The sequence below is a fragment of the Phragmites australis genome, chromosome 3 (genome assembly GCF_958298935.1).
Source record: "Phragmites australis chromosome 3, lpPhrAust1.1, whole genome shotgun sequence".
Classification (NCBI taxonomy): Eukaryota; Viridiplantae; Streptophyta; class Magnoliopsida; order Poales; family Poaceae; genus Phragmites; species Phragmites australis.
The window spans coordinates 47,771,800-47,783,907 of NC_084923.1; the positions used below are offsets into that span (position 1 = coordinate 47,771,800).

Below are 12,108 nucleotides of genomic sequence, written 5' to 3' on the forward strand. Positions count from 1 at the left end.
CCTTGAGTAACTTTCTCAGGGCATTTATAGTATCCATACAGGAGTAGGGTGTTACGCCCCCGTGCGGCCCGAACCTGTCTAAATTCCGGTGCATTTACTTCTTCTTGCACTAGGTCACGCCACCACCACTGGCAGTTGCATTCATTTCCATTTATTTCTCCGACGAACATATTCAGGATCATCCCCCCGGCCGAATCTCTAAAAAGGGGTCTCTCGGGATCCCTGCGACCGGAGTTCACCCTCCGACAGCCAGCCTGTCTTAAATACCCGTCGGCTATGGTGTGACCCGAAAAGGGAGGGCACGAGTTCCAAGGTGCCATAAATGGTAAAGCGGTCGTCATGGGCTACTGCGCGAAGTGACGGGGGTTGAAAACACGCCCCCGCACGGTCTCGGACGTCATGATGGCATTCCGCAATGGGCGTCGTGGAGAGGGCCCACCGGGCAGCCACCGAGCAGCCCGGCGTGCCCGTTCGGTCTTGTATGCCTGCCACAGCAGGGCGGCAGGTGGGGCATCTCGGGCCTAGTGACGTTATCCCGAGGCGCGCCGGATGCCACGGGATGGGACCCGTGCATTAAATGTCTCCACGCCCCCCTGCCAGAACGTGGCAGGGGCTGTCAGGAAGCGTGGGGGGAGCAATTGGAGGCGATAGGCCACGCGTCCTCTTAAATACGGCATCGGGCCTTCCACTGGTTGACACCTCACTGTTGGACCTCTGTGGGGGCCACCGGCGAAGGACTTCTGAGGTCCTCGGGGAACCGAGTGCTCGGGAGCCACTGTTCACAGCCCCGAGCACTCTCTCCTGGAATCTGGCTGGTCGGGTCCTCGAGGAACCGAGCGCTCGGGGGCCATAGCCCGCGGCCCCGAGCACTCTCTCCCGGAACTAACTTCCCTTGGGTCTTCGGGGTACTCGGGCGCTCGGGGGCCGCTGCTCGAGGCCCCGAGCACCCCCTTCCTAGTACTCGGCTCTTCTGGTTGTCAGGGGACTTGAGTGCTCGGGGGCCACTGCTCGCAGCCCCGAGCACTCTCTTCCCGGCACTTGGTTTTCTCGGGTCATCGGGAAACTCGGGCACTCGAGGACCACTGTACATGGCCCCGAGCACCCTCTCCCGGGACTTAATCTTCTCGCACCTCGGGGAGAAAATCCCCAAGGGAGGGCGCCACGTGGCCCTCTGCTGATCTGACCTCGGGACTCGGGGACCCCTGGTTCCTGTATCACCGACAAAACTCTTCTCGAGTAAACATCAATAATAGTTAACATATAATGAGAACCACCTAGTGAAGACCTACGAGATGGTCCCCATAAATCAGAATGCACATAATCAAGAATACCTTCTGTTGTATGAACCGAAGTGTTGAATTTCACCCTCTTATACTTGCCAAAAATACAATGCTCACAAAATTTTAGCTTGTCGATACTATGTCTATCAAGAAGACCTCTCTTGCTCAATTCTGCCAAACCAAGTTCACTCATATACCCAAGACGCATATGCCAAAGATTAGTAGCATCAGAATCTGATAATGAATGTGAACTTACAGCGGCATCACCCGTGATCGTAGTGCCTCGGAGATGATATAAATTAGCAGACTTTAAATCACCTTTCATTACAATAAGGGAACTTTTTTTTCACCTTCAAAATACCATCTCCACCTGACCAATTATACCTTTTATTATCAAGAGTACTCAAAGATATAAGATTCCTTTTCATACCTGGAACGTGTCTCACATCTGTCAAGGTTCTAACAATGTCATCATGCATCTTTATCATAATTGATCTAATTCCAACAATTGAACATGGGTTGTTATCACCCATCCTAACAGAACCAGCATCTTGAACAGAATTATAAGTGGTAAACCAATCTCTATGTATGCATATATGGAAAGACGCAGCAGAGTCAATAATCCATTCATCACCACTACTAGCACATCCAGCAAAAGCAACGAGAGTCTCTCCATCAGAACTATTATCGGAAGCAACAACAGATGCTTTACCTTCTTCATTAGATTTACCTTTCCTCTTTTCTTTATTCTTCAACTTGTAACATTCAGATATGTCATAATTATTTTTCTTACAATACCTGCAGATTTTTTTCTTTACCTCTGGACTTTGAACGACCTCTGTAACCGTTCGGACTTTTATCTCTTTGGCTATTATGCGAATTTTTCTCCTTTATCCTGCCACGCATAATCAAACCTTCTCCATTGGAAGTAGAGCTATCAGTAGACACCATCTGTTTCATCTTTTTCTTGGCATGCAAGGCCTCATAAACTTCTTTCAAAGTTAGTGTATCATGACTGTATAATATGGTATCTCTGAAGTTTGTAAAAGAACTCGGTAATGAGCACAAAAGTATAAGACTCAAATCCTCATCATCATATTTTACCTCCATAGACTGTAGGTCAGCAACGATCTCTTTAAAGATCGAAAGATGATTCAACACAGAATCACCTCATGTAATTTGTGCGTGAACAACTTCATCTTCAGATGCATTTTACTGGTTAGATCCTTGGACATGTAAATCGATTCCAGCTTTAGCCATAAAGCAGCAACGGTTTTCTCCTACAAAACCTCCTGTAAAATATTGTTTGATAAATAAAGATAAATTTGTGACAAAGCCTTACGATCCTTTCTCTTTTCTTTATCGGACCAAGTCTTTTAATTTTTATTTCCAAAATTATCAAGCGTGTCATTCAGATCAGTATGCGCAAGAATAGCCCGCATCTTTACTTGACATAGAGAAAACCTTGTATCACGATCTAGCAGCGAAATATCATATTTGAAAGAACCCATGACGAAAAATAATCAGCAACAAAAAAAATAGCATGTGTGCACCAAGCAATAAACTGCAGAAGTCTGGTACACGAGCTGGTGCGTATAGGAATTTTTGGCCAAAATAGATCTGTGAGAATCTCGGTGTGCTATTCTGTGTGCACTTAGCAATATCCGGACAAAATTGCTTGATGCAGCACGGTCAGACTTCACGTGGGCACGCACAAGTCACGTTCCAGATCTGGTTGTGGCTGACCGGGATCTTCTTTGGCGGACGGGATCGGCGCGGGCCTCCTCTGGTGGTCGCTCGAATCGGAGTGAGGCTGCCTCGATACTTGATCTGGCGGTTTGATGTTGATACGGTAGCGCGAATCCAAATTGTAGATGACACGACAAAATCCCAAAACTCAAGAGGCAGCTCCGGACAGCGCGATCTGCAGCAGGAGACGATGAAATCTCGACGAGAGGCGACAAATCGCGTGCGGCAACCGCGACCGGCACGGTCCTAGGCGGTGGCGTGCGGCGACGAAGACCGATGGCACCGAATCGCGTGACGCGACGTTGAATCGCGCGAATGCAGATGCAGGCGCGAAATTGGCGACGAACCGATCTGTTTTTTTTCCAGTATTCTCGTGTATACAATTCGACTCTGGTACTACTGAATAGAAATAAAACACGATATGATGAAATAAGAAACACGATTTTTACATAAAAAAAAATCTTACGGAAAAAAATCACTGACGCCAATCAACGATCTTCACTATATCAAAGATATGTATAATATAGGAGATTATAATGAGCCTCTCAATCTTCCTTTACAACTTATAAGATATATTTACAGAGATAAACACATACGACTCGAATCTAATATAAACTGTTCTGAAATATAGATAAAAATATCTCTTATATTATCCAACAAAAATTCAAATCATAATCTAATAATATAGAAAGTTTAGTAAACACAACCATGTTACGCTAACACACTATAGTGGAAAATTATTGCAGTAGTTTGTACAGGAGCTTGGCGAGCATATAGTGTGGTCTTGCACGGACCTCACGAAGATCGCAAGTTATTCTTTCCACGTACGTGACAACGTGCGAATGACAGTGTGATACATACGATGAATTTCTCCTAGCACGAATCTTGAAGCTCGAATCGAACGAATAAAATTGAGCGATTGGCCTTGATGATATAAACGCCTTTAAATTTTAATTCGTCATTGAACAGAAATGTTCTAACAGTTGTCATCCCTGTAGCGTCTGAGATACCCTACAAGCTCGTCCATGTACTGATCCTGCCGTCGCTGATCGCTAAGAACTTCCTTCAGCTTCCTCACATTGCTTGCAAAGACCTTCCCTTCTTCATCCACCATGACGCGCCGCACCGCAGCCGCGACGCCGTCTCTACCGAACCATCCGTCGCTGTCGTCCCTCGCCACCTCCACGCCGACGCCCCGCTCCGCCATCGTCCGCGCGATGAGGCCCTGGTCGACGACGAACGGCAGCATCACCAGCGGGTGCCCGAACACGAGGCTCTCGATGGTGGAGCCCCACCCGCAGTGCGTTAGGAACGCGCCCACCGCGCCGTGCGCGAGCACCCGGACCTGCGGCACCCACCCCGGCCACACCAGGCCGTGTCCCCGTGTCCGCTCCTCGAACCCTGCCGGCAACAGCCGGACCACGTCGGCGTCGGGTGCGGACGTGCCGGCCGGCTTCCGGAAAGACCACATGAAGCGGACGCCGGCGAGTTCAAGGCCCAACGCGAGCTCGTGCAGGTTGTTGGCAGTCAGCGGCGCCTCGCTTCCCAGTGCGACGTAGATGACGGACTTTGGAGGCTGGTTGTCCAGCCAACGAAGGACCTCGGAACATGAGCTGGAGTCGCCATCGCCATCATCGAGTTTGGGCTGTAAAAGGACCCCGGCGGGGATGGCTGGCTTTTGGAAGAGGTCGGTGAGGAGGGCGAACACCCCGGGCTCCACCTCGTCGCAGCTGCGGTAGATGGTGAGGCGGGAGCGCTCGATGATCTGCCACAAGCGGTCCACGTCGGACACCTCGGACGCGTTGGGCTGGAATGCACCGGCTGTCCACGCGGCCTCGTGGCGGCGGTAGGCGATGGCGGGAGGGAACGGGCACCAATTGGGTGGCACGGTGAAGTCCTCCAACGTCGTGCGCGGGTGCACGTCGTTCGCCCACCGCGGCCCCAGAAAGGCCATCATGGTGGCCTGCACGATCACGAACATGGCGCATGGCACCTACATGCGTGCGTGCGCTCGGGATGACGACTTTGCTTAGTAATTCGTATGGACAAGCAGGTCAGAGGCACGGCCATACCTTGTGTTCGTCGGCAATTGCCGGGAGCCAGTGGTGGCAAAAGTCGTTGACGATCCAGTCCGGCTTGCTCCCGCCGGTGGTAGCGTCCGCGAGAAACGCTGCGAACGGGACCGCGAGGGCGTCGACCGCCTTCTTGATGAGCTCGTTCTTCTCCGGCGGCACGTCGGCCGTGGACTCGGCCCCCTCGGGCAGGCCCTCCACTCTCGGTGCCGGCAGCGCCACTAGGCGGATGCGGGACGACAGGTGCGTCGGCACGGGCGGGAGCCTGGCGACGTTCCTGGGCGTGGAAAGGAAGGTGACGGCGTGGCCCCTCGCCGCCAGGCGCTTGGCGAGCTCGAGGAACGGGATCATGTGCCCGAACGCCAGCCACGGGAACAGCACCACGTTGAGCTTCGCGGTTGCGGCTGCTTCTTCCATGATCCCCGTGGTTCGATGGAGACCAACAATGGAGGCCGATCGACAAAACTGCAAAAGCTGAAGGTATTGGATTCCAATGAGTGTTGACTTGGGCTGCTTGGCTGGGACTTCAAAGGCTGATTCTGCAACTGGAGATAGTGCGGAAGTTGTCATGCATCGCTGTCTGTTGCAGGCCATCTTGCGCCCCACGTGGTTGCTTTTTTAAACTGCTAATCCATGCGCCATATGCCGCCATGCCATCGAAATTCGAAGTGTCATCGATCGTGCCATCTTATGGCTAGTCGATTTATAAAAAACACACACGATTTGCACGCGAGTTCTAAGGCTGTTTGTTTTAGTTTTTAAAGCTAAAAGCTGAAACAAATAAAATTTTAAAAAGCCAATTTTTGAAAAGCTAAAAAACTAATTTACAATTAAATGAACTAAAAACTAACAAGTTGTCTAAGATATGCTTATCTGGTTTTCGGTGTGTTGAGAAGCTAAAAATTTCTCGTAAAAGACAGCAACCAAAAAGTCAAAAGTTAGAAACCGGTTTTGAGCAAAAGTCCAAAAGTCGCAGCTGAAACAAACAGACCCTAAAACTTGTATTTTTTTTAACCTAACCTGGTAGGAGTGCTATCAGGTTTGTATTAATATAGCACACCTCCTAAATTTCAAACGCTTGAAATAAAATGCTTGGTCAGACAAGTGACGGTTTTCGATGGGGGGGGGGGGGGGGTTGATTGGTGGACTTTTTTGTCGTCGCGCTTAGAAGAGGTTACGAGAGGGAGGGAGGCCCAGCGAAGGAGGCAGGCACGGGGGGCGGAGCGGTGAGGCGCCGATGGTTGGGGCAGCAAAGGATGGTCGATAAACCAGTACCAGGATGGAGAAGGCGAGGATGCTAAGTTAGCGTGGCAAGGAGCCTAGATCCTTTCTTAATCTTTGTCATCAACGATCCTGATATCATCTATTTGTGTTCCTTCCATAGTTCCCAGCTGACAAGAATGATAAGGATCATGAGTGTCTTCAGCCAGTAGCGGACTTAGCTCAAAATATAGGTAGCGCGGAGTCATCCTCTCCGCTATGAATCAGTGTTATTGAACGTGATAAACACGATGTATAGAGGTTACTGTGGACGTCTCACCGACGGAAAAGTAGAGCGACCATCCTATCTCGTCCTCGCCTATGCCTTCAGCGGCATGCGCGGGTTGAAGCAACCTCCGTCCACCAGTTAGAGACAGAGCTATATTGATGCCATTGTGTTTGAGTAGATAGGTCCCTGGAAAGCCATGCATGTGCCAAGTCGCAGACCTCTATCAAGTATCGACTGTTGGAAAATAAAGCAAATTTCGGTTTAATTTAATCCATAAATAATTTATGAGTAGAAACTGATAAACTGATATGATCATATCATCAGAGCATAATCTAGACATGTGTATGAAATCACAACATATGACTAGATCTATTATACTCAAAATTAGGAATCATAGAAAATAAAGTACGAGTAACATTATTTTTACGTTTTGGTCCTGCGTTGTAAAGGTTACTGAAGATGTTGGTTGCACTGTGTTGACGGCACGAACGATCTTGCTGATGACGCGTCGAGTTTGTTGACGATGACAGCGGCCAGCGCCCAAGCGACTAGGAAGATGAGCTATATGGAAGAACTTGAGCAGTCGCGCGGAGCGCTTCCAAAAAACCTTATTCACCCTCTCCCTGTGCAAGATCTCAAGAGTGAGAGATTTAGATACCTGCTTTCACGTTCGTCGGTGCACGCTGATTCTGGGATAGAATAGACTACAACAGCAGCACAACCGAGAGAGAAAGAGACAAAACACTAACTCTTATATACACTCACGTAATGAGAGCGTTCTCAATTTTAGAGCAACTCTCAATTAGCAGTCTATATCGTACATGTTTCTAATGAGGTAGGGGTCCTTGTATATATATAGGGAGAAAACCTTCCATATCTACCTTCATTAGCAATATAGTACTAATAGAGGGTGTTCCTCAACATGTGCCACCTCTCCACAATATGGGCCTTTGAGATTTATTAGGAATTATTACATGAGTTGGCCCCAATAATTCTAACAATCCCCCACCAGATCTCAAAGTCCCATAAAGAATTGCTAGTTTCTCACTATTGTTTGATATATCAGTATTTCAGTGGAGACTGTTAAGTTGAACATCCACCTAGAACATCAAGCTACACTCATTCACAACTTGAACAATGGACTATGCCTTGAATTGCAAGTTTTGTGCAAACAAGTTTTACTTAAAATTATAATTGATACTTGGATGCCAGTAGGCTACCCCGCGGGTGGAGAATATAAGTCCTACTCCATGGTTTCTTCATGAGTTTACTAGAGATCACCCATATCTCATAGACTGCGATCAACAGTCAAACTCATATAGGTCTGTTATTTCAAGAATGCCGTGTAGGTCAGCATCTTCACTACTTAAAGCCAATAGAACACATTAAGGCAATAGCCAACTTGTTTTAGAGATCTCTGAGAGTATTGCATCTTCACTCGAGTGGGTCAAACAACAAAAGTACTCTCCTCCAGTTAGACTAATAGCTTGCTCTTCCCAGGTCCTAATTCATGGGATCTCCGATCACATAGGTTGGGTTACCACTATGGTATAACTCATATAAGTCTCATATCCATCTCCTTCGATGCATTATCTATCACACTCTGCGATAGTCCCTTTGTAAAGGGATCTGCTAAGTTCTTAGCTGTTTAGATATAATCCAAGGTTATCACTCAGGAGTTTTTCAATTTCCTGATAGACTTCAATCGTCTCTTTATGTGCCTTGAGGACTTGTCATTATCCTTACAACTGTTTACTTTGATAATAAACATCTGATTATCACAGTTCATAAGGATAGCTGGTACCGGTTTCTCAACCACAGGTAAGTCCATCAACAACTTACGTAGTCATTCTGCCTCAACAGTGGCTGTGTCTAATGTAGTGAGTTTTGCTTCCATAGTTGACCTCGTCAAGATGGTCTGTTTGCAAGACCTCCATGACATAGCAGCACCACCTAGAGTGAATACATATCCACTTATGACGTAAATCTCATCAGCATCAAATATCCAGTTTGAATCACTATAATCCTCCAGTACCGATATGTACCCGGAATAGTGAGGACCATAACTCATAGTAACAAGAAAATAATGCATGACTCACTCAAGCGCACACCAATATTCATCACCCGGGTTAGAAGTAAAGCATCTCAATTTGCTCACAACAAATTAGATGTCAGGCCTTGTAGCACCAGCTGGTTACATGAGTGATCCAATAATCTGAGAATATCTCAGTTGGTTCCTGCCACTTTTTATTATTATTTTGAAGTATCACATTAGGATTATAAGGTGTTGGAGAAAGCTTGTTGTCCTGGTAGCCAAAGCGGCTCAAGACCTTCTCAACATAATGAGATTGTGTAAGAGTAATCTCATTCTCTCCTTTGATTAACTTGATGTTTAAGATTACATCAGTCTCACCCAGATCTTTCATATCAAAGCTTTGAGATAAGAAAGAGTTGACCTCATTAACCACGTCAAGGTTTGTCCCAAATATCAGTATGTCATCAACATACAAGCACAATATAACTCTCTCACTCCCACCATGGCGATAGTACACACATTTACCTGCCTCATTGATCGAAAAGCCTGCAGATGTTAAAGTTATATCAAACTTCTCATGCCATTGTTTAGGAGCTTGTTTAAGGCTATATAAGGACTTCATCAACTTACACACCATGCCTTCTTGACCTTTTACTACAAACCCATCAGGTTGTTCTATATAAATTTTCTTGTCCAACTCTTCATTAAGAAAAGTTGTCTTAACGTCCATCTGATGAATAATGAGACTATGTGAGGCATCCAAGGAAAGTAGCAATCATAGAGTAGTCAATCTTGCAACAGGTGAATAAGTGTAAAGAAGTCATCACCTTCCTTTTGGGTATAACCTTTGGCCACAAGTCGAGCCTTATACTTTTCAATAGTACCGTTGGGCCTAAGCTTCTTCTTGAACACCCACTTGCAACCCACAGGTTTACAACCATATGTTTCTCACAGAATAAGTCAAAATCACTAGAGAAATACTCTCCACCACGATCCGATGTAATTCTTTGATCTTTCTCTCTAGTTAATTCTCAACTTCTACCTTATAGATTTTAAAATGATCTAGAGCCTCATCTTTCATTTTCAACAAATAAACATAGCAATATCTAATCGCATCATTAATTAAAGTCATGAAATATCTTTTTTCACCCTTCATCAACACACCATTCATTTCACATAGATTTGAATGAATGAGTTCTAGAGGTGTCAAATTTCTCTCATCGGCTGCCTTGTGGGGCTTACGAGGTTGTTTTGATTACACATAACTATAGCACTTAGAATCTTTGACCATGGAAAAATTTGGAATTAAACTCATATTGGAAAGTCGAGTTATAGAACCAAAATTCAAATGACATAACCACGAATACCAAACACTAGCATCATCATTAACATTGCCACAAATATAGTTCACAGTCTTATTACTGAAATCAGAAAGGGAAAAATGGAACAGGCCTCCACACTCATAGCCTTTACCAAGAAATTATCCATGCTTTGACACTACTACTTTATTGGACTCTAACATCACCTTAAATCCGTCTCTACAAAGAAGGGAGCTGTTAACTAGATTCTTGTTCATTGTAGGGATATGCTGCACGTTCCTCAGCAGCACGATCTTTCCCGAAGTAAACTTTAGATCTACCATGACAACACTACGAACAAAAGCATGCGACTCATTCCCACATTAGAACAGAAGAATCATAGATTATTTGATAAGAAGAGAACATCGAGATATCAGCAAACACATGAACATTGGCCCCTGTATCAATCCACCAATTAGTAGACTGAAATACTGAAAACACTGAAGGTAAATTTTCATACCATGCAGCTCAATTTTTCAGCTTCGCCAATGGTCACCACATTAGCAGTCTTTAAGTTCTGCTTTTGTGGAGCATTTCTTCCGTTACGGTTTGGACAACCCTTGGCGAAATGTCTAATCTCACCGCACACAAAGCAATACAACTTTGTTGTGTTCTTCTTCTTTTTGAAGGTGGTAGTTTTGTTTGACTTATTATATTTACCTTTGTTCTTGTTGTGGAAGGACTTTTGTACTATATTGACGCTAGTTTGTCCCTCGCCTCCTTTTAGACTCACATACTTAGCTCGAGCTTTCTTCTCAATATTAAGAGACGCGATCAAACTCTTAACAGTAATATCTTGTCTCTTGTGCTTTAGAACAGTGGCAAAGTTTCTCCACGAATGAGGTAACTTGACAACGATGCCTTTAGCCACAAAGTTATCGGGTACATTGATCTTGAGGTGTTCGAGTTCCTTCATGATGCACTGAACCTCATGAGCATGCTCGACTACAGAGCGATTTTCAACCATCTTGTAGTCATGATACTCCTCCAGATATACAGTTCACTTCCTGCATCTGATGCACTACATTTAGTATTCAGTGTATCCCACAGTTCCTTCGTGCTTTGTATGTGCATGTACATATCACAAATACGGTCACCAAGAGCGCTAAGAATGCATCCTATAAAGAGTATATTAGTATCCGTAAACGTCTTTTCCTGCTCAGCAGTAAGAATTCCTTCTACCTTACCATTAGCCACCTAGTAGACATTCATAGTCGTCAGCCACAGAGCGATATTGATTTGCCATCTCTTAAACTGCATACCAGAAAACTTATCTAGCCTCAGTGCATTGATAAAACCAGCCATTGATAAACCTAAGTGCCTACAATAGGTTTTTGGATTATTGAAAAATAAGGCACATTTAGGTTTAATTTAATCCATAAATACTTCATGAGCAGAAACTGATAAATTGATATGATCATATCATCAGAGCATAATTTAGACATGTGTATAAAAGAACAACATATGACTAGATCTACAATACTCAAAAATAGGAATCACGGGAAATAAAGTACGAGTAATATTACTTTTACATACTGGTCCTACGTTGTGGAGGTTATTGGAGATGTTGGTTACACTGCGTTGACGGCACGATCGATCCTGCTGATGACACGCCAAGATTGTTGATGATGACAGCGGGCAGCGTCCAAGCGACTATAAAGACGAGCCGTGGTGAAAAACTTGAGCAGTCGCGTGGAGCGCTTGCAAAAAACCTTATTCGCTATCTCCTGTGTAAGATCTCAAGAGTGAGGATTTTAGAGACATACTCTCCCGTTCGCCGGTGTATGCCAACGCCAGGATGGAATAGACTATAGTAGCAGCACAACTGAGAGAGAAAGAAATAAAACCCTAACTTTTATATAGACTTATTTAATGAGAGTGTTCCCAATTTTAAGGTTACTCTCAATTAGCAGTCTATATTGTACGTATTCCAATGAGGTAGGGTCCTTGCATACGTATAGGGAGAAAATCCTTATATCTACCTCTATTAGCAATATAATACTAATAGATGGTAGATCTCAATATGAATCATCTCTCCATAATATAAGGTTTTAAAATTTATTAAAAATTATTATATGGACTGATCCAATAATTCTAACATCGATAGTGCGCAAAGTATTCTGAT

The 12,108-nt window shown here is 45.1% G+C and overlaps 1 protein-coding gene across 1 annotated transcript; it reads right to left on the reverse strand.

Annotated features, from left to right (window-relative positions):
- Positions 1-3,805: 3,805 nt before the first annotated feature.
- Positions 3,806-5,635, reverse strand: LOC133911280 (putative UDP-rhamnose:rhamnosyltransferase 1). The gene is made up of 2 exons (XM_062353479.1): positions 5,102-5,635; positions 3,806-5,022 (listed from the first exon to the last, which is right to left on the reverse strand). Exons 1-2 carry the CDS (start codon positions 5,516-5,518, stop codon positions 4,006-4,008), a joined length of 1,434 nt encoding a protein of 477 aa, XP_062209463.1. The 5' UTR covers positions 5,519-5,635; the 3' UTR covers positions 3,806-4,005.
- Between the last annotated feature and the right edge of the window lie 6,473 nt (positions 5,636-12,108).

Coding starts and splice junctions, on each gene's coding strand:
- LOC133911280 (XM_062353479.1), bottom strand. CDS start 5,518: ATGGAAGAAGCAGCCGCAACCGCGAAGCTCAACGTGGTGCTGTTCCCG. Junction 5,023..5,101: donor CAATTGCCGACGAACACAAG/GTATGGCCGTGC, acceptor GCACGCATGTAG/GTGCCATGCGCCATGTTCGT.